Genomic DNA, 26,154 nt, shown 5'->3' with positions numbered 1-26,154 from the left:
GCCACCCCGGCCCGGGCTCAGCCCTTCCCTGGGCTCCTTCCTGACACTGCCTTCGCAGCTCTGGGCACGTATGGGAACAGGAGCGCTGGAGCTCCAGGGGTGACCGTGGGACACACGCGGGCTGGACCCCAGGGCGGCTCATGAGCACTTCTCCCCAGCCTGGAGGAGGACTTCATCACATGGCGGGAACAGTTCTGGCCGGCCGTGTGCGAACACTTCGGTGTGGAGGCCACAGGAGAGGAGTCCAGGTGAGTGTGGGGACCGCCATGTGGACAGATGCCCTGCTGGGGATCACTGATCCTGTCCCCTCTCACTTCCGATTGTTCCCCCTTCTTGGGATTAATCCCCATGTCCCTGGCTCACACTCCGTCTGCCCTGCAGCATCCGACAATATGAGCTCGTGGTGCACACAGACATGGACCCGGCCAAGGTCTACCACGGTGAGATGGGACGGCTGAAGAGCTACGAGAACCAGAAACCGTGAGTGCAGGAAGCGGGACTGCGCTGAGGGTGGGCGGCCAGTGGCTCCATCCCCATCTGCCCTGGGGTCTCATTCTCAAGCTGGGACCATGGAGGTCCCAGTCTTCCTAGCCGGGGCACAGGAGGACCTGATGCCCACAGCATAGGGAAAGGGCCCACAGGGCGGGCGCTGCCCCCACCTGGCCCAGCGCCCTTGGTCTGTGCTGCTGCCCTCCAACAATTGCTGCAGAAGTGCCCTGGGGTACAATTTCCACAAGGGTAGCTTGGCGGGTGAATTTGGCCAGTGCCCATTTCCTGCCAGCTGGCCTCGGTATGTGGAGTTCATGTCCGGAGACACACACCTCTTGTGGGCCCCTAACCTAGACAGGTGCTGGTCCTCCAGGACCGCCCCCCCCAGCAGCCCAGGGCCTAGCCCTACTTGCAGCAGCTCAGTTTCCTTGGCCTGGCCCAGCCCACCACAGGGTGCAGCATGTGCCGGGCCTAAGACTGGGGACGGGGTCCTCAGCTTCCACACCTCCGAGTAAGCGCTGGCAGCCCCACCCCACCCCTGGACTCCACAAAACTACCCTGTCCTGTACCCACCAAGCCCCAACCCAGATGAAGATGGAACCCCCCAGTCATAGGGCTTCTCTCATCTTCCCCACTCCTAGTCCTTTTGATGCCAAGAACCCGTTCCTGGCTACTGTCACCACTAACCGGAAGCTGAACCAGGGCACCGAGCGGCACCTCATGCACCTGGAGTTGGACATCTCGGATTCCAAGATCAGGTAGCCACTGCCGCTGCTTCTGCCCCGCCTCCCACCCCCACCTGCCAGCACTGAACCACTGCCCTCTTCCCGGCCCCCCTCAGGTACGAGTCTGGGGACCACGTGGCTGTTTACCCGGCCAACGATTCTGCCCTCGTCAACCAGATTGGAGAGATCCTGGGAGCCGACCTGGACGTCGTCATGTCCCTCAACAACCTCGATGGTGAGCATCACCTGTCCTGGCCATGCACACTTGGGAGCAGAACAGAAGCAGCTCCCCTGCCGCAGGGCCTCCCTCACCTCTGTCCTGGTCCCTGGAGGAAGGTGGGGTGCCTCGGGCCTGGTGCCCACAGAGTGCCCGGCTCACCCCTGAGTTGCTCCGAGCCATCCCTACAAGAGGCCATCAACACCGTCAGTCCCCAGGGGCAGCCTGGTGGACAAACTCCCATTACTGGGTAGCACTTCCTGCCTGGGCCCAGCCCAAAGCCTGAGGCCTTGTCTTGTGGCCAAGGAGACACCTGAGGGCAGGCCTCGCAGCCATGCCACTGGACACCTACTTCACATTGGGCAGGCCCCAGGCCTCCCCACGCCATGTAGGGCAGTGCTCCTGGCCAGGCGTGCCCACCCACCAGCCTGTCTCCACAGAGGAGTCCAACAAGAAGCACCCGTTCCCATGCCCCACCACCTACCGCACGGCTCTCACGTACTACCTGGACATCACCAACCCGCCACGCACCAATGTGCTCTACGAGCTGGCACAGTATGCCTCGGAGCCCGCAGAGCAGGAGCAGCTGCGCAAGATGGCTTCTTCCTCAGGCGAGGGCAAGGTGCGCCCCCAACCACACCCCACCCCAGGCCCCCAGCCCCCTGGTCCTCCACTGCGTCTCATACATGTGCCCACCCCCCCAACAGGAGCTGTACCTGAGCTGGGTGGTGGAGGCCCGGAGACACATCCTAGCCATCCTGCAGGACTACCCGTCACTGCGGCCCCCCATCGACCACCTCTGCGAGCTGCTGCCCCGGCTGCAGGCCCGCTACTATTCCATCGCCTCCTCCTCCAAGGTGTGGGCGGGGCAGAGCTGTGGGGCCCTGGAGGGGCTGGGGCCTGAGCACAGCGGCCATCCTCACTGCACCCCCATCCTCATCCCAGGTGCACCCCAACTCCGTGCACATCTGTGCCGTGGCTGTGGAGTACGAGACCAAAACTGGCCGCATCAATAAGGGCGTGGCCACCAGCTGGCTGCGGGCCAAGGAACCTGCAGGGGAGAACGGTGGCCGGGCCCTGGTGCCCATGTTCGTGCGCAAGTCCCAGTTCCGCCTGCCCTTCAAGGCCACCACGCCTGTCATCATGGTGGGTCCTGGCACTGGCATTGCTCCTTTCGTCGGCTTCATTCAGGAGCGGGCCTGGCTACAGCAGCAGGGTGAGTGCAGGGCTGGGGCTGGTGGATGGGCAAGGGTAGGACAAGGGTAGGACCAGGGCTGGGGCCCATGCTCAGCCCGCCCGCCCCCCAGGCAAGGAGGTCGGGGAGACGCTGCTGTATTATGGCTGCCGCCGCTCGGATGAAGACTACCTGTACCGCGAGGAGCTGGCCCAGTTCCACAAGGACGGTGCCCTCACGCAGCTCAGCGTGGCCTTCTCCCGGGAGCAGGCCCACAAGGTGAGCCGACTTGCTGGGGAGCAGGCGGGCAGGCAGGGCTTGGAGGGGCCTGGCCCTCACACCTGTTGCCCCATCCCACCTGCAGGTCTACGTGCAGCACCTGCTGCGCAAAGACAAGGAGCACCTATGGAAGCTCATCCAAGAGGGCGGTGCCCACATCTACGTGTGCGGGTGAGGGGGTTGCAGCCCTGCGGCAGGGGGAGGGGGGAGACGGGAGCTGGCCACCTCGTCCAACCGCCCTGGCCCCCTTCCTGCTGCCCCAGGGATGCCCGAAACATGGCCAAGGACGTGCAGAACACCTTCTACGAGATTGTGGCTGAGCAGGGGGCCATGGAGCACGCACAGGCTGTGGACTACGTCAAGAAGCTCATGACCAAGGGCCGCTACTCACAGGACGTGTGGAGCTAGGAGCCGCCAGGGCCCCGTAACCTTCCTCACTCCCTCAACTCCCTCCAGCCAGGGTCCCAGGCCAGGGGCTGCCGCATGGCCCCGGGATGCAGGCCATGGCCAGGCCCCTCCTGGACAGCCCAGGGCCAGGGCTGGCTGTAGCAGACCAGGGGCACAGGCAAGGGGAGCCAGGCTGCAGGCTCCATGAGGCCCACAGAGGTGCCCCTCTCGGCTGGGCTGGGGCCCACCAGCCTCTCTGATTATTTTCAATGAATGTAAATAATTTTAAATAACCCGTGCTCTTGGCTTAAGTCCTGTTCATTTCCTGGGCAGCCCAGGGAACACATGCAGCTCTCTCGCTGCCTTTATTGGGGCATAGCCCAGGGCGCCTCCCACCCACCCTCAGGACCCTGCGTCAGTCCCGCTTGCTTCCCCGACGCTGGCTGTGGAACTTCTGGTGTACAACCCGCAGGGTGGTGAAGAAGTTGCCGAGGAAGAGGAGGAGGAAGGGGAAGCCACACATGAGCACCTGGGGGAGGAGGTGGGTTAGGGGGCTGGGGCCAGAGCAGGGCCTGCCAGCTGTGTCCCCCACCCCAGGGCCAGGCTCACCTGCCACTCCTTGCACTGAGGGTCCTGGGCCAGCTGGAACAAGGTCAGCGCGTTGAAGAGCTGCCAGAACTATGGGGAAAAGAAGCTGCACCCAGGGAACAGGGCCCAGTGCCGGGGCAGAGGAGGGCGGGCAGGCACAGATGGGCAGGACTCACGTGTCCGAAGAAAAGGAAAGGCAGCAGGAAGGTGAGGCCACGCCACATCCAGGACTGGAAGCCCTCTGTGGGGACAAGGGCACAGTGACCGCCAGCCAGCCACAGGAGCAGGCAAGGGAGTGGCCGTGCTCGCTGGCTCGCTCACCCACGGTCAGGTCCATCGTGTGCCTCTCGCCCAGTGCCCGCAGGCGGTACAGGCAGCCGCTCTGGTAGTAGTACTGCAGGAACTGCACGAAACCTGCAGGGGACGCTGGTGAGCCACAGCACCAGGCATCCCCTCCACACAACACACACACACCAGGGGACCCCTGAGACACTCACTCTGGTACATGGAGAAGGACAGAAACTGATTCCGAAACTTCTGGTACATGAGGCCATCAGGCCTGAGGAGGAAGCAGGGGAAGGGTTTGGGGATGCTGTCCCCTGCCCCCACCTACCTCCCAGAGGACCCCAGCACTCACCATGTGAGCATGACTCCCGACAGGAAGGTGGACACATAGTGATGGAAGACCCACCAGCCCTTGATCCTGCAGCAGGGAGCCACGGTCAGCAGGTGGCGCCCTCAGCAGGCCGGCCCGGAGGGGGAGGGGCTCCCCGCCCTGCGCACCGCGAGCCGTTGCTGATGAGGATGTTCTCGCGGATGGTGAGCGTGCAGTAGTACCAGACCAGCAGGAAGTTGAAGGCCGCGTCGGTCACCCTGGGTGGGCGGGAGGACAGGGTGGGCGCCCGGAGCAGGGGCAGGACCCGGCACTAGGCCCCCACAGCCAGACACCCACCCACCTGGAGTTGAACAGGAAACGGCAGGTGAAGGAGATGAGGATGAGGATGATGGTGAGGTAGAGCTTGAACTTCTCATACTCATCTTTGTAGGCAAATCTGGGGGGGGCAAGTGCTGCTGGGAGGCGCTGGGGGGACCCACCTCGCCATCCCCCCTTCCCTGACACTACTGGGGGCGGGAGCCCGGCCCCGGGCAGTGAGTTACTTAGCCTGCTTGCTCAGGAGGGTCACGTTCACATTCCCCAGGACCAGGCTCAGGTACAACCTGGGGGCAGAGCAGGTGGAGAGGAGTCACACGCAGGCCAAGCGGCACAGCCCCCCACCCCAGTGTGCTGGGCTCCCATCTCTGCCCCTCGACCTGCTGGCCCCATGCCCATAGCCTTGGTGGCTGCTGCAACCCACCCCACACCACACCAGCCCTCCTCCCCTGCCTGTTTTGGGATGCTGACCAAGAACCAGGTGGCACCTTCCACTTTTCCCCTCCTGCGACCACCTCAGGGCCTCAGGGAAAGCCTGACCCTGCCCTCGCTGGCCCTGGCCCCCAGGGAGATTAATGGCCCTGTGCCCCAACTCCAGGAAGCCCGGGCCTCCATCACTGCAGCCTGCACACCCTCAGCCACCCTCTCGACCCCCCAGCCCAGAGACCTGGGCGGTGGGACTGTGGCCCCAGCCCTGGCGGCACCTTGAGGCTCTAACATAGCGCAACCCCGACCCCAGGCCTCCATTGTGTCTCCCACAGCCACGTTCTCATGGGCGGGTGGGTCACCATCACCGCTGCCCACTCGGTTACCCTAACCTCCTGTGCCAGGGAAACCCCAAGGACTCATAGCAAAGATAGTCATTTGGTCTAGCAGTGGCCACCCACATGAGGGCTCGCTCTCACTACCATGTGTGCCACGTAGGTGGGCACCCCACACGTCTCCCCAGATGCTGAAGGAGAGAGGACAGGCCCAGCCCTTCATCCTGCCCGCAAGGTACCACTCATGCCAGTCCAGCACCAACCGCCTCCCACTGCCCCCCTTCCGTCTCAGATGGAAACCTCCCACCAAACCCAATGCCACCCCAACTTTACAGCCTCCAGGCCCCTCTCCTAGGGGGCTTCCAGCCCAGTCAGGGGTAGCATGTGGTACCAGCAGCTGACCTCTGGGGGCAGCCGGGTGCCACCTCCCGCCTCCGCGGGCACCTACTCCTGCCCCCCATCCTGCAAGGCTCACTCTGCGCCCTGGGTGGGCTGAGGTGGGGGCTCTGGGTGGGGACGGGAGCCTCACCCGTTCTTCTTGGGCAGGTAGGCCTCCATATCGAAGAAGAGGCCCTGGCGCTCTTTCAGCTGGCTCTCGAGCTCATGCGCGGCCTGTGCGGCCTCTGATGGGAGGGAGGGTTTGCATCTGCAGGGGGGCCAGAGTCAGAGCAGGGCTCCCAGTGCCCCCCATCACCCTGCCCAGGGCCACACACTCCCCCTAGCCTAGCCCAGCCCGCGGGAGCTCTTACTTCTTCAGGACGAGGCTCAGCTGCTGCAGCCGCTTCTTCTGCCGGGAGATGGAGCTGGTGCAGGCAGCCTGTAGCTTGCTGAGCTCCTCGAGCTTCAGGCGGTAGAGCCGGTGCGTCTCCTGGGGGCCGGGCCGCAATCAGGCTGGTGCAGGGCGTGAGCTGGCCCAGGCTCCCTGGGCAGCACTCATCAGAGCTAGCTCAGGGATGTCCCTCAGGGGTCAGGCTCCCACATGACTCCGCAGTTACTGGCACCAGTTCCCTGGCATGTTTTGTCCAGCCACCCCCATCAGGCCCCTCGGGGGCCACCTTCTGGAAGCCCTTGACACCCCTCACCCCTTTAGCCTGCAAAAAATGGGGGGAGGAGGGAGCCAAGCCCGACGCCTTCCTCCCAGGTTAAAGGTCATCAGCTTCTTAGAACACCCCCACGCCTGGGCACCTTTGGCCTGTGACTTCCGCAGCACTTTGCCCAGGTGGGTGAGTGGGGACGGCGCAGCCCAGGGCCTAGGCAGGGGTGTCACGGACAGCCGGGCCAAGAGCATGGGTCAGGACTGCCCAGTGATGCACGAAGCCGAGTCCAGGGCCAGGTTTCCAGAACAGTGCTGGGCGTTCTCTGCCTACCTGCTTCTCCCACCCAGGAGGGGCTAGCCAGCCACCACCTCCGGGGCTCTGCAGGGAGCCCCACACCAGCCAGCCAGCCGCCTGCAGGCTTCCCACTGGACCAGGGATACCACAACCCCAGCAAGCCAGGAAGTCCCTGCTGGGTCCCATCCCGGCCTCTTTCAGCTTTTTCTCCTCCCAGGAACTACCTGGGGCTGCTGAACCTCCCCCATCCCCTCCCCGCGGTGGAGGCTGTGCTGTCCCCTCTGCCCACTTGAGGACCTTCCTCGGAGCCTCGGGCGTATGTCTCCCCAGCATCTCACATCCTAGCGGGGCCGCCGCCTTCAGGTCGGGTGACTGTTTCGGACTGGGAGTGCGGGAGGGCGGAGATGCGGGGGTACCCCAAGGTCGCGGCATCTGAGACCCTCGCGGGAGGCCGGGGTCGGCCGGCGCGGTGGAGTGCCGCTGAGGCGGCTGCGGCCACTGGACCCGAAGGAGTCCGTCTAAGGATGCTGGGACGGGGGGCCTCACCGCCCTCGCCCGTAGGGTCGCGCCCCCTGACCCTTGACCCCGAGCCGGAGAGCGCCGGGGCTCGGGGCCAGGGGACATCTGCGGCCGCGCTCACCTGGATGCTCTGGAAGTCCTGCTGCAGCTCCTCCCAGTCCCGCAGGCAGTCGCCCAGCGGGCCCGGGGGCGGCGGGTGCATGGCTGCCGCAGCACCTGGCCGTGGGGCCCGAGCGAGGAGGACGGAGGACACCGCTAGCCCGGCCGGCCCGAGGCGCCTCCGCCGCCGCCCGCTTCCGGGCCCGCGCCCGGCCGCCGCCAACTGGAAAAGGCCCGGCGCAGGCCGCGCGCTGGCCCCGCCCCCCGGCGCGGCCAATGGGAGCCCGGGGCGGGGCGCGGACACCCGGCTTCACCCCGGGCTTCACCCGGCGGCGCCTGCAGCCTCCGACCCGGGCACCCCGGCCGCCGCCCGGAGCGCACCTCCTGGGGCAAGCGGGTCCCCGGCTGTGGTCCGGCTGGCAGCCAGCGGCCTCCGGGCTCACCTCCTCCGCCCTTCCTAGAACACAAGGCCCCGGGCCTTTCCAGGCGAGCTGCGCAGCGTGGCGGGAGGCTCCTCGCTGGCCCGGCGCTGCAGCCACCCGGGCAGGGCCCAGCCAGACCCGGCTGGCACGGACCTTTAGGGCACAACCCACTCCCCTTGAGGCTTGCTGTCCTCTGGGGTGGGCCTGGGGGATTCTGGGGACCCTCCCTCCCTCCGCTACCCGCGGGAAGGTGTCTGTCCCACATCTGGTGAGCAACCTATCCTCCCCACCAGTCTCCTGCCTGAGTCCTTCCCAGGGACAGCACATGCTTTTGGGGACCACTGCCCTCTGAGACTGGAGTTTTCTAGAACCCTGGGTGTTTGGGGTGGGGTAGGGAGGGGTGAACACAGGCTGGAACAAGGGAAGAAAAAATGCACCACATAATCAGGAGATGGGCTGGGGGAGCACACCAGGAACCCTGGGGTCAGTGCACCTCCAACACCCCCGGGTGGGCATTGTGACACTCCTCTAGACAGCGCACCCAAGAGTGCCCGGCTGGGGGGGGCAGCCTTGAGGTACAGTGGGGGTACCAGGTCTCATCACGGGGAGCCAGAGCAGAAAGTACCTGCTTTGTGGCGTCAACAAGGGGCCCCAGAAGAACCAGAGCAGGAGTCTAATTTTGGGGATTCTGGTGGCAGAGGCCTTCTCCTTCCAGACCTATCTGGGTACACACTCCAGCCTGCCACCCACAGGCAGTCCCCAGGCACCCATCAGAAGAGCGGGTCCGAAGTGTCAGTGACGCTGTCGCCCAACACAATCCTCTCCCAGTCCAGCAGCTGAGCCACCATGGCCCGGTTAGGGTGCATGTTGTTCTGACACTTCCGGACGTGGTCCCAGGACCTCTGTGGGTACAAAGAGAAAGCAGGCCTCAAGGTTGGGCCCCGGGTCCTGTACCCCCTAGAGCGGAGCCAGCTCCAAAGAGACAGGAGAGAGCAGCAGCCTGGTACACCGGTTTCAAGTGCTGCCTGGGACACCTGCATGCCACGTCCTGGCTCAGCCTCCTGCCAGGGTGTGCTCTGGGACAAGCAGGGGGCAGCTCAGGGGGTTGGGTTCCTCCCTCTCCCCAGCTTCAGACTAGCCCAGGCTCGGCTGGGACCAGCAGGTAGAAGACAGGAGATGGCTCTCAGGGCCGACAGAAGGAATTTGGGGTCCATAATATGGCTTAAAGCCTGGGGCTAAAGGAGTCCTTGGGGCTGGCTGTCTTCAGGGACAGGAAGAATTCCTAGTTGACCCTGGACCAAAACCTGGCATGGGGGGGTGGAGCAGGGGGGACAGCCTCCACAAAGGTCTCCACTGTAACTGGCAAATTCATGGAACAGGAAACAAGGCTGTGGGCGACTTCCCTGAGCAGGAAACTAACAATGCCTTGGGGGGGGGGCAGGCATTTGCCCTCCAGGGCATTACCTAAGGTGGACAGGGAAGGTCTCCTGGGTTGAAGACAAGGACAAATGCCACAGGGGTACCTCACTGAGCCTGGCCTGGTACAGGAGGCTGCCTCAGCCTAGCCAAGGCCCCCCATTCCACAAGGAGGGGCTGTAAGCTCTACCCTGAGGCCAAGAGCTAGGCAAGCGACTCCTCCCCTCCTGCCACTGAAGTTCCAACGATACTGGGAGGCCCAGGGAGGACAAGTAGGTGAGATTAACTTAATGATCCCACTGACAAAGGGAAAAGGAAAATTCTCACAAACACAAGGCCTCCTATAGAAACGCTGTCACGCTTGCTGTGTGACACTGTTACACACTGATACATTCACATGCATGCTCTCATATTTGGTCTCACATGCCGTCACACACGGATACATTCACTCACACACAGGCTGTCATTCACACCGACACACACTCGCACACCTGCTCACTCACACTGTCATACTGTCACACTTGCTCACTTACATGATCAGTCTTGCACACATCTCCATCACGCACCGCATTTGCTTTCATACACACACTTGCTCACTCACATGCTGTCAGTCTCACAAACACCCTTGTAACAGTCACACACTTGCTCTTCTATTCAGTCTCACACGTACACCCCCTAACACTCACACACACCTGTTAAAGGTCACAAACGAGGTCAGCAGAGTCCCGGACTACCTGCTGCAGACACAGGCGTTCAGCACACTGACGAAGCTGCCTTGTGGAAGGCACACATCCCTAGTCAGAGTGCCTAGGCCCTCCATTCCAGCTTCCTGCTCATGTGCACCCTGGGAAGGCAGCAGGTGATGGCACAGGTGCTGGAGTCCCTCCACGCCTGTGGGAGTTGTGGGCTCTTGGTGCCAGCCTAGTCCCGTCTGGCATGTGGCCATGTGGGAGTGAACCAGGGATGAGACACCTCTACCTCACTGCCTTTCACATGGAATTGCATTTTTATGTATGAATCAGTGAATGACCCAAAATAAAACAATTCCATTTGTAATATTAAACTAATGACACACTTAACCAAGAAGGCAAAAAGATTTGTATGTGGAAAATGACAACATCGCTGCGAGAAATGAAACATCACTAGACAGGAAGATATCCCATATTCATGGATTGGAAGACTTAATACTAGGTGATGTGAATGAAATCCCACTGCCTTTTTCACAGAACTAGAAAAAAAAAAATCCATGTGAAATCTGTAGGATTCCAAATAGCCAAAATGATTTCTGTAAGAAAAGCCAAGTTGAAGGCCTTGCATTTCCCAATTTTGAACTTCACAGCCAAACTATAGTAGTCAAAAACTGCGGTACTGGCAAAGACGAAAGAAAGCCAGGAAGAGGACAGAGCTCAAAGATGACTTCTCCATGCTTTTCCATAGGATGACAAGCCCCTTTGGGAGGAAAACTGTCTTTTCAATAGAGGGTGATGAAGAAAAACTCGACATCCGTGTGCACAAACGTGAAACAAAATTGGGAAATTGATGGAGACAATCATTGTGCCAAAAGCAATTTCTTTGAGGAGAGCAATAAAAGCAGCATGTCTTCAGCCAGGCTAAGGAGGTGGGGGAAAGACAAGACAAAGTTGCTATCAGAAAGGAAGAACATCACTGCAGACTCCATGGACACGAAAATAGCACGAACTACTGTGCGCCCAGAGATTTGTCCAATTTCTTGAAAGGAAAAAGAAAAAAATATATAAGCAGGCGATATGAATAAGCCTGTATCTATTAGAGAAATCAAATCTATAATTTTAATTAACAATCCTCCAAAACAAAGCATCTGGCCTGGATGGGCTCAAAGGTAAAACCTACATACAATAGAATCTTGTCCAGCTTGCTGTCATGGGATTGGGGATGGACTGTGGAGCAGGTAGCAGACCAAGGTTTCACCTGTGGCATTGGCATCCCATGTGGGTGGACAGTTTGAATCCTGGCTGCTCCACTTCAATCCAGCTTCCTGTTAACACACCTGGAAAAGCAGCAGAGGCTGACCCAAGTGTTTAGGTCCCTGCACCCATGTGGGAAAAGCTCCTGGCTCCTAGCTTAGGCTCAGCCCAGCTATGGCTATTTGGGGAGTGAACTAGTGGATGGAAGATCCGTCTTTCCTTCTCTCTAACTGTGCCTTTCAAATAAAAAGTTCTTTAAGAAGTCAGAAGAGGGGCCCAGGCACAATGGCTCAGAGGCTAAGTCCTTGCCTTGCACATGCTAGGATTCCACATGAGCACTGGTTCATTTCCTCAGCTGCTCCACTTCCCATCCAGCTCCCTGCTTATGGCCTGGGAAGGCAGTGGAGGACGGTCCAAAGCCTTGGGACCCTGCACTCATAGGAAAACAGGAGGAAGCTCCTGGCTCTGGCTTTAGATCAGCTCAGCTCTGGCTATTGCGGCCACTTGAGGAGTGAACCAGAGGATGGAAGATTTTTCTGTCTCTCCTCCTCTCTGCACATCTACCTTTCCAATAAAAATAAGCAAAGGAGGAGGAGGGGAAGGAGGAAGAGGAAGCAGCAACCAAGAGATTATAGACAGTACCTAGAGCGGTCACATTCAGCAGGACAGACGGCAGCCGGCTGTCAGGGCGTGGGCTTCGGGGAGGAGTGGGGGGTTGTGGCACTACTGCAGAGTTTTAGTTTTGCAAGATGAGAAGACTGTTGCACAACCACATGAATACACTTTCCACCACTGAACTGTACACTAAAAATGTTGAGATGATACATTTAACATGTCAGCATTTTCCAGTTAAAAAGTAATGCTGTGGTAGAGCTGCCAAGTCCTGGGCAGACCCACTGGGCCCCCTGAGGAAGAACCATAAATCGTGTCCCCGACAGATACCCCTTCTAGGTCACACAGCAGGTGTGGCAGGCAGTCAGGATGGACGGAGCTGTTGGCCCCAGTGTCCCTCCTGCAGAGAAGGGTCAAGGGAGGTGCCCAGGCCACACAGGGTGAGGGGCAGTGCCCAGCTCAGCCTACAGGGCCAGAGCCCAGACTCCCCCAGCCAGGCCACTAGGCTCCAGGACAAGGACAGTCTCGCTGCTGTGGGGTCACCATGCAAGTTCTTCCCACACAGAACACACTAAAGCAGTCTGGCACAGTGGCCGCGCTGGCCAACGTCAGCTCTTTGAGTGTGTGAGGAGTTCCAGGCTTTGTCTCAATCCCTGGAGCGGACCATGCTACTCCAGGTGGTTTAAGGCCCTGGGACTTGGATTCTTAAGGGCTCGCTGGCTCTGGGCTCCCAGGCGACCTCGCCTAGGCGCTTGGAAAGCCTAGGTCAGAAGTACCATCACTCACTCCCTGTCCCCACTAGTGTGGAGCCCAGGGTGGTGCCTGGCAGCAGGAAAAGCTAGCCACCCCAAAGGGAGCAGGGGCAGGGGCAGCCCTCCCTGACCACAGGCAGCCTGCACAGCTGCTCTGGCCAAGGTCACCCACCCTCTTCTTTGGGCAGCAGGCAAGGAGTGCCAGGGTTCCTCCAGGGAGCAGCAGCACCTGGATCTCAGAGGGCATAGCACCCCCGGTGGCTGTCCACTCGCTGACCACTGGCCAGGGCCGCCAAGCCGACAGGATGGACCCTGCGGAGGACAGGGGAAGCCTGGCTGCCAGAGGTCACAGGGCAGCTGGATGGCAGGAGGAGCCTCACTTTGCTCTTGCTACCTGCCCCGTGACCTCTGCCTTTGGGAACGGCCAGGGAGATGACCGTGACCTGCCAGAGAACCCGCTCAACACCAGGGGCTGGAGGGTGGGCTGGCAGGCAGGTGGGGCCAGCCCCAGCTGCTGCAGCCATTTGAAAAATGAATCAGTGAATAGAAGACCTCTGTCTCTCCTCTGTCACTCTACTATTCAAATCAACATTCAAAAGATATTTCAAGTTTCCCATTGTGCGCAATCACATCTGTATGTCCATCTGCGGGATTTCCACTAGGCATTCCAGCCTGCTGGCAGTGGGGAATGCTGCAGCCATGAACTTGAATGTGTGAACACCTGTGAGCCCATAAACCTACAAGTGTGACCTCTGGAACACCAAGAGCCTCTGTGTAGCATGCAACTTCATCCCCCAAGAGAGCTGAGCTGATGTGCAGAGCCACTAGCCAGAACCATGGCTGGCTGCAGGCCTGACACACACCTCTGGGGAAAACTGGAGGGCCGAACCTCAGCACTGCGAGTCCAGGAACGGGGTGTGACCGGCAAGATGGTGACCCCTCTCCCATGTCCCCAAGCAGGAACTGCCTGGGCATCAGCATTCCTGTCCCCCACCCCACCCAGTTCTCTTGCCTCTCCTGGCAGGTGAGGGCCGGAGGGAAGGAGCTGCTGTGGGGAGTCCAGCGGAGCCTCCAGTTTCCCCCGCAGGGTGACCCCAGCTGCGTTCTGGCGACAGACTGCCAGCCGCTGCTGCTGGCTGAGTCCCTAGGCTGGCCCTGTGTGCCCAGCCTCGGGCCTGTGAGGTCACACAGCCCAGGACCTCATCCTCAGGTTCCACCTACTGCCCCAACATGTTCACCTCCCCCATTCTTCCTCTTCTCCTTCCCCAACCCCTTGTCAGGGCCCCAGGGCAATGCTGGAACACTGGTCCAGTTCCACCCTGCCCACTCCCCAGGCCTCTTGTGGGTGGCCAGGCTCAGGACTCCGTGCGTACCTTCAAGGTTTCCTGGTTCTCATGCATGAGGAAGGCTATGACGGCTGCACAGCTGCGACTGATCCCTCGGGTGGAAAAGACCAGAATGACAGAGCCCATCTGGAGGTGAGCGGCTGCAAAAGGGTGGGCAAGGGGAGGGCGAGATGGTCACACATGGCCCTTGGCGCTGGAGACATGGAGTGGGCAAAGAATTGTGCTTCCTTGTCCTGCCTGCAGGGGGCGCTCACACCCTAACTCCAGCCTGTTTATCCATCCACCAGGATCTGTGACACAGGGACCACAGGGCAACAGGCCAGCATCTACCCTATGGGCTTTTGCCTTGCCCTGTGGCACAGATGTGTCAGCTGCAACCCCCATGGCCCTGGGAGGCCTTGAGTTTCACCACGCTGGCCGCTGGACTCCTGGGCTGCTCTCATGAACCCCAAGAACAGAGGAAGAATACGCTAACCTCAAGATCACAGACCTTCAGAGCCAGTCATTTTATCATATAGAGAAGGCAACAGGCACAGCACAGGGCACCCAGGAAGTGGGGCTGGAGAGGGGCCTCTGTGTCCAAGGGCTCTGCCATCTTGGAATATGGGGCACGTGCCAGGATGGTGTCACCCCTGCCCTGCTAGCCCCTGGGCAGGGCTCTGGCTGGGAACTGGACCCGTGATGCCAGGCTAGCCTCCTGCCCGGCTCAGCTCTGTTCTCTGGGGACATTGTGCTGCTGTGACAATCCTGAGCAGTGCCTGAAAACTCGGCCCTCAGTGAAGGTATCCTAGCAACAGCAGTTCCCTGCACGAGGGCCGTCTCACAGCTACTTCCCTCCATGTACAGCAGAGACGGGGCTGGAGGAACACATGCCAGTCATGGCAGGGATGGTGGGGGGTGGGTTCTTCCTTCCCTCCCACCCACTGACTAAGCTGAAGGCAGGGGAGCAGCAAGACTCAGCTCTGCCTCCCAGCACCCAGCAACCTGCCAAGAACTGAGTGTGCCAGGAATGTGTGCACCACGGCTGGCCAACGCCTTCCCAGGGGCCCGGAAGGACACAGCAGTCAAGCCAGAGTCTGGATGCAGATGGTGCCACCACCCTCCAGGATCAATACGAAGTTGTCCAGGGCTTGCCCATCCCTGACCAGGCACCAATAAGGGAACCCCTTACTGATGAAGTGGCAGAGGTGGCGGAAGGAGGGGAACATCTTGGCTTCCAGGGAATCCTCGATCGGGATGTGCAGCAGCCTCTCGGGGTCATCTCTAAAACTAAAGAGAAAAAACGCAGTGTAGCCAGGGGGCCAAGGTCACGGCCCCAACTCATGACACCTCCCTGCACAAGGGGCTGGTGGTATCAGCCAGCTTTGGATCTTAGAAAGCCAGCACTGTGAGCCAGCGCTGCGGTGGACTGGGTAAAAACTGCCGTCTGCGAGGTCAGCTTCCTGTCTGGGTGCCGGTTCCAGTCCCAGCTGCTCCACTTCTGATCCAGTTCCCTGGTAACACGCCTGGGAAAGCAGCAGCAGATGGCTCAAGTCATCTGGGTCTCTGCCATCCACATGGGATGGACTTTCTGGCTCCTGTCTTCAGGGTGAACCAGCAGGCAGAAGACCTCTAATTCTTCCTTTCAAATAAACAAGTTTGTTTTTATGTGGAAGGCAGAGTTACAGAGCAGGAGAGAGAGAGAGATTTTCCATCTACTGGTTCACTTCCCAAATGGCTGCAGCAGCCAGAACCAAGCCAATCTGAAGCCAGAAGCCAGGAGCTTCCAGGTCTCCCACAGCTGTGGGTGCAGGGTCCAAGGACTTGGGCAATTCTCCACTGCTTTCTCAGGCCATAAGCAGGGAGCTGGATTGAAAGTGGAGCAGTTGGGCACGGCAGCGTGGCCTAGTGGCTAAGGTCTTCGCCTTGATCCCATATGGCTGCTGGTTCTAATCCCGGCAGCTCCACTTCTTCTCTATCTCTCTTCCTCTCAGTATATCTGACTTTGTAATGAAAATAAAATAAATCTAAAAAAAATAAAAATAAAAAAATAAAAAAAAAAGTGGAGCAGTCAGGACTACAACTGGCACCCACATGGGATGCTGGCATTGGCAGCCAGAGGATTGGCCTACTACATCGTGGCACTGGCCCCAACAAATAATCTTTTGCAAGAAGCAAGAAAGCATCTGGCACTGACATACGCAGTGGAAGCTGGGTGATCTGTATCACGCAGGAAACGTGAGATTCCCAGCCACGTCCATAGGTTGGCAACAGCAGTGCATCCTAAGGCCAGGACCCCAGGTCAGCCAGCGCCGAGCCGGCCGGCTCAGGGTGTGCCCTCTCACCCTGGTGACCGCGGCCCCCAGGGAGCCCGCAGCAGCTAGCGCTGCCCACCCAGCCCCGCAGCCCTTCCTCCACTCACAAGGGCCCCGTCTCCATACAGACATTGACGTGTGCCTTGATTTTCAGATCCTTCTGAATCTTGGGGTCGCAGGCCTGTGAGAAACTGCCCAGGAAGATCCTACCTGGCAGGATTTCAATGGGGTACGGCTGGAAGGCAGCCAACTCCTGAGGGTCGGGATAAAGGGGAGAAAGCTAGTGTGAGCACCCAGCCCAGGCAACAGTGCTTCTCCATCCCTGGTAATGTGGTACCACAGCCCCTCCCAGGTCAGGGCACAAGACTGCAGCCCGGGCTCCCCATGAGACTTGCAGGGAGCCAGGTGCAGAGGAGTGCAAGGGCTGGGTGCAGACCAGGGGCTTTGAGCTGGCAGCATCATGGCACAAAGCACCAGGTCGCTGTTCAGCCTGTGATGACAGCATCATCCCTCCGCAGCACCTGCTGGCCCCCAGCCATGTGCATAGATGTTCGAGTCATAGATCTGGGGACCACAACTAGGAGGGGTGGGTTTGTTGGGTTTGCATTTCCCAAAGTGGCCTCCTAGAAACACTGGTTTTCCCAGCATGCACCATGAATGCAGGGCCCACAGAACCGAGTCCATCTGGACAGCAGGCACTGGCACTGCATCATCTCATTGCTCCCTGGGAAAAGTCAGAACGACCACAGGCTCTGGGAAGCTGGGCCACAAAGATGGGCACTCCCACTGCCCAGCCTGATGCTGCCCCATGAGCCTGCCTTCTGCCAGTGCCCCCCGAGGCATCCAGACCCAGGCGTGGATATTCCACCCAGCAGTTAAAATGTGCGCTGGCCCAGCCTGTAGTGGAGTGCCTGGGTTCTGCTCCCAGCTCCAGCCCCAGTCATGGTGGGTAGGTGAACCAACAGACAGCTCTGCATCCGTGCCTTTCTGATGAACCAACAGAAAATTTAGAGATGTCTAAACCAGTTCCAAAGCCCTCGGATCCAGGTCTGAAAGAGTGTCTTTACAAGCCTCCAGCCCCCATGTCCACGTTGGACCCCCTGGCTGGACTCAATCCTTATCTCCCCTCCCCCATGGTGAACTCCCCACAAACCCAGAGCAGGAAGAGCTTGTCCAAGATGGGCCAGTGTCCCATGACAGCTCAAAAAAATATCAAACCTCTGAAAAACCACAAACTACATCTCATCTATCAAACAACTCTTCCTGCTGCTCTCCAACCTGCTTCCTGTTCTGTGCTTGACTGGGTCTGCCTGGGAAAGGGGGTGGGGGAGTGACACACACAGAAGCCTGGGACTTTAACAAGTGCATGTGAATGCCATGAATGACAGGTGACTCCAGGGAGGAAACCCAGCCACACAGCATGTCCCGCCCCGGGAGTGACCCACAGCCCACCTGGGAGGTGGCAGCTGATGGCCCACCCTAGTACTTGGGTCCCTGCCACCTTCAGGGGAGACCCCATAGAGTTCTTGGTTCCTGCGTTCAGCCTGACCAGGCCCTGGATACTGTGGGCATTTGCGACAGAGAACCAATACATGAGGTCTCTGTCCTTCATTCAGGTGACTTAAAACGTGAGAGGAGGCAGGCGGCAAATGATCAGCAGGGAAATGTTTGCAGATCAGAGAGCAGAGGCCCACACGCTACAGAGCCAGGGTGGGGCAGGGCTGACTCAGAGCTGGGCCATGTTCCTGTGGAGAGTGTAGCTGGGCAGCTAGCTAACCTACATGTCAAAGAGGGACCAAAGAAAACGATAAGTGTTAAGGAAAAAAAGGTCTGTACCATGGAACAAGGAAACCCATTCTGAGGCAGCTCCCAGCCTGGTGTCTGTCCCTTGTCACCAGAAATGCACTCAACTGACAGCCACCTAGCTAGTCCCACATGGTCAGGGTCACCAGGCTGAAGGAGTCACTTGCTTCTCCCACAGAAAGAGCCTGGATGGGGGCCTGGCGTGATAACGTAGTGGTTAAAGTCCTCACTTTGAACACGCCAGGATCCCATAAGGGCGCTGGTTCTAATCCCAGCAGCCCCGCTTCCCATCCAGCTCCCTGCTTGTGACCTGGGAAGGCAGTCAAGGATGGCCCAAAGCTTTAGGACCTTGCAACTGTACAGCAGACCCAGAAGAGCTCCTGGCTCCAGAGTGGCTCGGTTCCAGCCACTGAGGCCACTTGGGGAGTGAATCATCGGACGGAAGATCTTCCTATCTCTCCTCTTCTCTGTATATCTGCCTTTCCAATAAAAATAAGCAAATCTTTGAAAAAAAACCTGGATGTCCAGAGGGATTTGTTGAGGGGAATTTTACATCCAAAACTCCCACACTCAGACTTTCCCAGAAGAGAGAGGAGGGGAGGAAAAGGTGGGAGACCCACAGTTACGTTCATTAAAACCCCTTCTGAATGCAGACTGCACTCAGCACCTTCTGGAGACGCCCACTTGCTCTGCAGGGACTAGAATCCGTCTCCTCACCTTACTCAATGAACTGCTACAGCCGCCTTCTTGCCTGTCATTCATCACCTCGTTGTCATCGGTAGAGCAAGATCCAGAGGTGTGAATCAACGAGATGAGCCCCCCAAAGCATGGCCTAGCTTGGGAGATGGCTATGACCCTGCTTGATCACAGGGGCGAGGTGGAGCGTGGCAGGCTGGGTGTGGGGGAGCACCGGGCTGTCCAGGGAAGGGGTGAAGTGGAGGAGCCAGAGGGGAGTCACAGCAGTCTTAGGCAAAATCTGCAGTGAACCAAGGGATCTGGGCGAGGCCAAGAAACCTTATGGCAACTCACAGAAGTCACCAGGGCCATAGGGAGAGCGACACTTCCCCTTCACGCACAGGCCACAGTCACATAAGGAGGCAGCCCCCACATGCCCACGCCCACCCAGGCAAAGGGACGAGGCCCAGGGGAGGAGGCTGGCTCCACAGCACTGAGACAGACCAAATCCAACTCCAATTTGAGCTCAGAATAGTAAACTGCCCTGGCTTGTACCACCCTCACTGTTTTCTTCCCTTTACAATTATTTCTAAATACATAATTATCATAAGACTTGTGGAAGAGACTTTCCATCCAGCACTCAGCTTGTCCCATCAGCAACTCCCAGTTCCACCCCCACCTGACTGCTTGACCCAGCCCCGGCTGTGTGGAAGGAGCTTGCTCAAGCCCTGCCTCTCCCCGCAAGGAACTGGATTCAATGCTTCTGCCCAGCAGGAGCCGGGGATCTTACACAGTAACCGTGGTCACACCCTAACACCTCACAGGAGCACAGCTCTGCCCCGTCCTCACACCGCCGGCCCCCAGTTACCACCTCCACTGGAACGTAAACATTCTTCAGATGGGATCCACTCCCAACACGGGTAAGAACGGGCCTCAGGAGGCGGCCAAAGGCCACTGCTGCAAGAGGAACACTGACCCTCCTCCACGCTCCCATCGCCTTGGGTTCAGGATCATCATAAACCAAGTCCATCGCTGCATCACCCTCCGGGGACTAGCCCTGGCCCACGGCTGCCGAGCACGTCTCCACCGTGTTTCTTCCTTGAAAACCCCCGGCCCTCAGCTTGGGCTCCAGCAAGCTGTGCACCCCACCTCTCCTGCTGGGCTCCATCCTGGAGTCGCCCCTCACCCATCTGACTAAACTTTCTATGCTCTGCCCCCACCCTGGCCTCCGGTCTGCCCTTTGCCATACCGGACAGTGAGGCATCCAGCACAGAGAGCTGGGCTTCTTGGCTGTCCCCACTTTGTTTCCCCAGCCCGTGTCCCACCCCGCCCCAGCTCATCCACCTCACCTGAGGCATCCAGATGATCTTTTGTGTCCGGAAGAAGTGGTAGTAGGCTGAGAAGCGCTCGTAACCACCGTTCAGGACGAGGATGGGGTGGCGGGTGAGATGCGTCAGGGTTTGAGCATACAACACAGCGGCTCCAGTGGACAGCCCTGAGAACAGAGAGCATGGGGGGGGGGGGTGTGGTGGACAGCCCTACTGTGGGCCCACCGTGCTTCGAGAGTGGCCACTCTTCCAAAAAAGGAAGGAGCCGAGACGAGGCTGAGGATCCTGGATCCAGCGGCTGGTGGAAAATGGGCCTTGGATTGCACGTTGGGGGCTGGTGACACAAGCAAATGCTGCTGTCGGGGGTGGGAGGGTGCAGCATCCCACATATGGACACAGGTTTGAGTCCCAGCTGTTCCCTTTCTAATCTGCTTCCCTGCTAATGTGCCTGGCAAAGCAGTCCAAGATCGCGCAAGTGCTTGGGCCCCACCCTCCACACGGGAGACCTGGATAAAACTCCTGGTTTTCAGCTTAGCTCAGACATAGCGGTTATAGCCACTTACGGAGTGAACAGAGATCTTTCTTTTAAACGTTTGAGAGGCAGAGTTACAAAGTGTGAGCTAATTTGGGTTCCAAAAAATGTTGAAATCCATGCACAGGTTTTTTTTCAGAGTACATATTTTCCATGTAATATGGAGAAGAAAAAAAAAACTGAAGTTTTTGCACCAAGGGCCTGGCGCAGCATCCTAGTGGCTAAATTCCTCACCCTGCATGTACCAGGATCCCATACAGACACTGGTTCACGCCCTGGCTGCTCCACTTCCCATCCAGCTCCCTGCTTGGGGCCTAGGAAGGCAGTGGAGGACGGCCTAAAGCCTTGGGACCCTGCACCCACGTGGGAGACCCAGAAGAGGCTCCTGACTTTGCATCAGCTCAGTTCCAGCCTTTTTGGTCATTTAGGGAATGATCCAATGGATGGAAGAGCTTTTTCTCCTCTCCATTAATCTGATTTGCAGTTCCAATAAAAATAAATCTTTAAAAATAGGGCCCAGGAGTGCGGCCTAGCAGCTAAAGTCCTTGCCTTGAATGTGCCGGAATCCCATATGGATTCTGGTTCTAATCCCAGCAGCTCCACTTCCCATCCAGCTCCCTGCTTGTGGGAAAGCAGTCAAGGACAGCCCAAAGCCTTGGGACCCTGTACCCGTGGGGGAGACCTGGAAGGAGGTTCCTGGCTCCTGGCTTCAGGTCAGCATAGCACCAGCCATTGCACTCACTTAGGGCGTGAATCAGACAGAAGATCTTTCTGTCTCTTCCTCTCTGTATATCTGACTTTCCAATAAAAATAAATCTTTAAAAAGAATCGTTAAAAATAAAATTAAACCCTCATACTTGTAATTTAACATGCAGAAATTGATTTTTTGATACAAGACAAACTTCACTTTTAATTCCATTTCCCACTACTCTTTTGCAAGACCCTCACACGTGTGCGAGTGTGGATTCCCGAGTGAGCCCAAGAGCCCCCTAGTAACCTGGAGGTCAGTCATGAAAGGCAGAAGGGCTTATCGCTGCTAACCAGTGGCCTAGGATTTCAGAATACAGACTGAAATCCTAGACAAGCGCCCAGTGAACTAGTTTTGCCAAGAATGGTCAATTCACAGGCTAGGACCCACAGGCAAGGGAAGCCTGGGGCTGGCTTGATCAGACGGAGGATTAGCGCCACCCAGTGGCAGTCAGTGAGACAGCCTGACCTCTGGAATTGCACCTACACTCAGTTACAGCAAATCAGATTAATGGAGAGAAGGAAAGATTTTCCATCCATTGGATCACTCCCCAAATGGCCACATTTGCTTGTGGTCACCAGCAGTCACCCAAAACTAGGACCTATGTGGACAGCAGGCGGAGCCTCTGCCTTATAGGGGCCCAACACTCCGCGTGGTGATGGGGTGACTGCACGGACCTCCAGCATCACTGTCAACTCTTGGGGATACAGGATGGAGTCAAACAACCTCAGCTTGAATCCTACTCACTGGGTGAGGTGGTTTAGAAATGCCCCTTACAAATGCTGCCTTTTAAGCTCAAGCCCACACATATTTCTAGAGCAATCCCAAGCCTACCTGTCTTGGGGGAGCAGAATCTAACAGCCAGTTGGCTGGAAGGTCAGGCAGGGGTTCAACCAAAGGGGAATGGGGGCTGGCCCTGTGAGGAGGTGGCAGAAGGGACGAGGCCAGTGACAAGGCCCATATTCTCCCTTCCAGATCCCTTGCTCTAGGGGAAGCCAGCTGGTCCGCTGGGAAGCCATCTGCATTGTCCCAAGGAGAGGTGCCCGTGGCAGGGAGCCAAGGCCCCTGGTTAAGTCACCTTGGATGCCAGGCATCCCAGCCCAATTCTGCAGATGGTGGTGGCCCCAGCTGACATTCTGAGGACCACTGAAAACTCCCGGCCAAGTAACTCCTGACTTCCTGGCCCACAGGAAGTTTAACTTGTTGCGTTTTGGGGATAGACCAGAACCAGTTCATTAAGTGTGGGACTATGGGTAAATTATGTCACGTTCCTGGGCTTGGGCGACACCAGGCAGGGAATGTGGGGTTGTTACATGTTAGGGAACCAATCCTTCAAGGTCCGTCCGTCCTATTTCTGTGTCCCATGACACAGCCTGGATGGAAGATGGCCTCTACCTGTCTCCTCAGTGCGAGCCTCGGGATTGGGCCAGGAATGATGGCTCAGTGGCTAAATCCTCTCCTTGCATCTGCCAGGATACCATATGGGTGCCAGTTCTTACCCCAACTGCTTTACTTCCCTTCCAGCTCGCTGCTTGTGGCCTGGGAAAGCTGTAGAAGATGGCCTAAAGTCTTGGGACCCTGCACCCACAGGGGAGACCCAGGAAGAAGCTCCAAGCTCCTGGATCAGATCGGCTTGGCTCTGGCTGTTGCAGCCACTTGGGGAGTGAACCAGTCATAGAAGGATCTTTGTTTCTCCTCTCTGGAAACCTGCCTCTTCAATAAATTTGTGGCCCCAGCGCAGAAGCCTAGTGGCCAACGTCCTTGCCTTGCACGTGCCAGGATCCCATATGGGTGCCGGTTCTAAACCTGGCAGTCCCACTTCCCATCCAGCTCCCTGCTTGTGGCCTAGGAAAGCAGTCGAGGATGGCCCAAAGCCTTGGGACCCTGCACCCGAGTAGGAGACCCAGAAGAAGCTCCTGGCTCCTAATCGGCTCAGCTCCGGCCATTGTGGCCACTTGGGGAGTGAACCACAGATGGAAGATCTTTCTCCGTCTCTCCTCCGCTCTGTATATCTGACTTTACAATAAAAAAAACTCAAGCTTGATAACAAATATTGGGCCCGGCAGTGTGGCCTAGTGGCTAAAGTCCTCACCTTGAGCGTGCCGAGATCCCATATGGGCACCGGTTCTAAAAAAATTCAAGCTGTCACTTTGTGAGGAGGGTGACGCCTCAGACCCCCAGGGCAGTCCTGCAGATTGCTCAGGTCGGGCTAGGGGAGCCCCTGGCACATGGCACCCCAGACTGAGGTAGAGGTAGATAGTAACTTGTGAAGCCATTTCTCTTGGTGCGGCTTGGGTCAAAACCCGCCTTGTAGTTAAGCACATTAAGCCACTGCCTGCAATCTGGCAGCCCCTATGAGCACTAGTTCAGGTCCCAGCTGCTCCACTTCTGATGAAGCTCCCTGTCGTTAACGTGCCCAGGGAAAGCAGCCTAGGATGGCTCAAGTGCTTGGAGCCCCTGCCACCCAGGTGGGAGACCCAGATGGAGTTCCGGGCTCTTGGCTTCAGCCTGGCCCAGCCCCGCCCAGCCCCAGCCACTGTGGCCATTGAAGGATGGAAGGGCTCTTACTCTGCTTTATGAGTAAATCCTCAGAGACAGTGTCTTCTTCCCTGTCATCTTCATCTTCGTTGTCACCGTCTTTCAAGGGACTCTCCAGGGAGCTGGTGTTACTGTCATACACCACACAGTACCTCACGCACTCCAGCTCCACTGATTCCGGTGCCAGAAACTTGCCATCCTTCTGTGGAAAGTACAGAAAGGCCTGTGGGTGGGCAGGAGGGCCCCACAAGTCCTCCTGCGTCCTCCAGGGAGCAACCTGAAGCCCTCTGACCACAGGTACACTGGAGAGGGGCCAGCAGGTGTGGTAAATGCCAAGGATTTTCCATACCCACGTCCACAGCCCACTGGGTCAGGGATGAGGGCACGGGTCTAGCTGATCAGCCTCCAGCCACCTGTTCTGGCATTAGGGTATCCATGGCCAGCTCTGGCAGTGACAATCCTTTGGAGAAAATAGGCTGGCACAGGGGCAGGGCCTAGGATTCCCTGTATCCCCCTGTAAAGGGACAGTGAGTAAGTGGTTTAAGTCAACAGAAGCCACAAACAAGCAGAGGTGATGAGATGGACTCTTGTATCACATGTGATTAGCATCCACCATATGGTAGGCCACCGATGTGGTTAAATGAATGAAATGGACACAGCAGCAGCCACCGTGGGGCAGAGGGGGGATGACCGAGGGGTGGGGAGGGGCCGAGTCATTGTCAAGGTGGATCTCAGGGTGGGAACAGGCGAGGGAGGAGGCCTTGTGGTGCCAGGGGCAGAGCACACAGGACCCGAAGGGGTGGTCAGAGCTCAGGGAGCGCTGGCGGCCACGGCTCTGTTGCATTACCTCATGGGTGAGAGCCCCAACAAGGACTTTAAATGATTATTTGAAAGAGTGACAGGCAGATTGACCTTCCATCTGCTGGTATAACTCCCTGGATGGCCCCCAACAGCAGGGGGTGGGCCAGACCAAAGCCAGGTGCTTCATCAGGGTCTTCCACGTGCATGCAGAGACCCAAGTACTTGGTCCATCCCCTGCTGCTTCTCCAGGCACATTAGCAGGGAGCTGGATGGAAAGTAGAGCATCCAGGACTCGAACTGGCACCCACATGGAGGGTAGGGAGCGGTTTTCCCCACTACACCACTATACCACACATCTGGCTGGTGCCTGCACCAGCAGGATCTGACAGAGGTCAGACCCAGGAGAGAGATCCTATCTGCCAAAAGGAACTAGGCAAGCAGGCAGCAAGATGCCCAGTGAGACAAAGCCTGGAGACAGAGCAGGATTAAGGAAGGTAGCATGGTGGCACAGCGGGTAAAGCCGCCGCTTGGGATGCAAGCATCCCCCAATTGGGCACCTGTTCATGTCCGAGTTGCTCTGTTTGACCCAGCTTTTGGTTAATGTGCCTGGGATAGCAGTGCTGGAGTCCCTGTCAGTCTTGTGGGAGACACAGAAGAAGCTCCTGGCTTAGGCCTGGCTGCCATGGCCACCTGCGGAGTGAACCAGTGGATCAAAGATCTCTGCCCAGTACCAACAACTCAATATTTAGAGTGAGCGACAGAGTGAGAAAGATATTCAACTTAGTCTGGAAGATGCACAAAGGCCCATCTGGGATTGTGAGGACCACAAAGCAAGTTCCTGGGGAACACGCCAGGCCCCCAAGGAGCAGCTTCCGCCACTAGTTTGAGTCAACATGTCACTGGGCACCCGTGTGATGCCGGATGTGACAGCATCCACGACATGCCTACCTCCTGGCTCTCAGCACAGGCTTGTGAGGGCCCCACACGTGCAGGCGGCAATAGGGAGGGGGCCGAGTCACAGGGCCTGTGGCCCAAATACCCCAGGCAGGGCAAGGCAGCAGCTGGCCTCCAGCAAAACCCGAACCAGCATTCCAGGGCCCACACCCAGCCCGGCTGTCCTCCTTCCCTGCCTCTCCCTAGGGGCCCGCGCTCTGGATGCTTCCTTAGGCAGTACCAGCAGGTGCAGTGGGAAGAGGAGGAGCCCCCTCCCAAAATGGTGGAGAAAGAGCGACAGCCATTGCCTCCCACTTCTGTTTTTTGGGGAGAAATGGAGACCTACAGGGAAATTTGTGTCTTGGAACCCAAGTGAACATGGTGGAGCAAGGTTGCTGGCGTGGCAGGTGACAGCGTGCAGGTGAGAGGTGGCAGGGGGTCGCCCACATCCAGGAAGACAGGGTGGGCCAAGCTGGGAGACTTCCTATGCTGCCGAGCTGGGGTGTCCCTG

General features: G+C 58.2%; 3 protein-coding genes across 4 annotated transcripts in view; 1 reads left to right on the top strand and 2 right to left on the bottom strand.

Annotated features, from left to right (window-relative positions):
* LOC101518551 (NADPH--cytochrome P450 reductase) overlaps positions 1-3,328 on the top strand; it is a 35,449-nt gene extending 32,121 nt beyond the window's left edge. Inside the window, exons 7-16 of the mRNA XM_058680825.1 lie at positions 159-248; positions 382-480; positions 1,131-1,247; positions 1,331-1,449; positions 1,872-2,053; positions 2,139-2,288; positions 2,377-2,647; positions 2,739-2,884; positions 2,970-3,055; positions 3,148-3,328. Of these exons, the coding sequence (XP_058536808.1) occupies positions 159-248; positions 382-480; positions 1,131-1,247; positions 1,331-1,449; positions 1,872-2,053; positions 2,139-2,288; positions 2,377-2,647; positions 2,739-2,884; positions 2,970-3,055; positions 3,148-3,292 (1,405 nt within the window). The 3' untranslated portion in view covers positions 3,293-3,328. The remainder of the gene's footprint in view (positions 1-158; positions 249-381; positions 481-1,130; positions 1,248-1,330; positions 1,450-1,871; positions 2,054-2,138; positions 2,289-2,376; positions 2,648-2,738; positions 2,885-2,969; positions 3,056-3,147) is intronic.
* Positions 3,329-3,677: 349 nt separating this feature from the next.
* Positions 3,678-7,721, bottom strand: TMEM120A (transmembrane protein 120A). 2 transcript variants are annotated; one of them, XM_004586985.3, is made up of 12 exons: positions 7,523-7,718; positions 6,301-6,419; positions 6,081-6,197; positions 5,018-5,077; positions 4,816-4,911; positions 4,643-4,732; positions 4,497-4,562; positions 4,357-4,418; positions 4,181-4,273; positions 4,036-4,100; positions 3,881-3,949; positions 3,678-3,800 (listed from the first exon to the last, which is right to left on the bottom strand). In XM_004586985.3, exons 1-12 carry the CDS (start codon positions 7,601-7,603, stop codon positions 3,687-3,689), a joined length of 1,032 nt encoding a protein of 343 aa, XP_004587042.1. In that variant the 5' UTR covers positions 7,604-7,718; the 3' UTR covers positions 3,678-3,686. The 2 variants fall into 2 exon arrangements, with proteins under 2 accessions (XP_004587042.1, XP_058536809.1); XM_058680826.1 differs by lacking the exon at positions 4,816-4,911 and having other exon boundaries at positions 7,523-7,721.
* Positions 7,722-8,633: 912 nt separating this feature from the next.
* The window catches only part of STYXL1 (serine/threonine/tyrosine interacting like 1), a 30,835-nt gene continuing 13,314 nt past the window's right edge, over positions 8,634-26,154 (bottom strand). Inside the window, exons 4-9 of the mRNA XM_012927554.2 lie at positions 23,940-24,111; positions 20,113-20,258; positions 16,393-16,538; positions 15,163-15,260; positions 14,019-14,131; positions 8,634-8,824 (exon numbers count right to left, since the gene is read on the bottom strand). Coding sequence (XP_012783008.1) covers positions 8,693-8,824; positions 14,019-14,131; positions 15,163-15,260; positions 16,393-16,538; positions 20,113-20,258; positions 23,940-24,111 — 807 coding nt within the window. The 3' untranslated portion in view covers positions 8,634-8,692. The remainder of the gene's footprint in view (positions 8,825-14,018; positions 14,132-15,162; positions 15,261-16,392; positions 16,539-20,112; positions 20,259-23,939; positions 24,112-26,154) is intronic.

The sequence above is a fragment of the Ochotona princeps genome, chromosome 24 (genome assembly GCF_030435755.1).
Source record: "Ochotona princeps isolate mOchPri1 chromosome 24, mOchPri1.hap1, whole genome shotgun sequence".
Classification (NCBI taxonomy): domain Eukaryota; kingdom Metazoa; phylum Chordata; class Mammalia; order Lagomorpha; family Ochotonidae; genus Ochotona; species Ochotona princeps.
The sequence above is the reverse complement of the archived record's forward strand: the minus strand, read 5'-3'. Positions and strand labels throughout refer to the sequence as shown.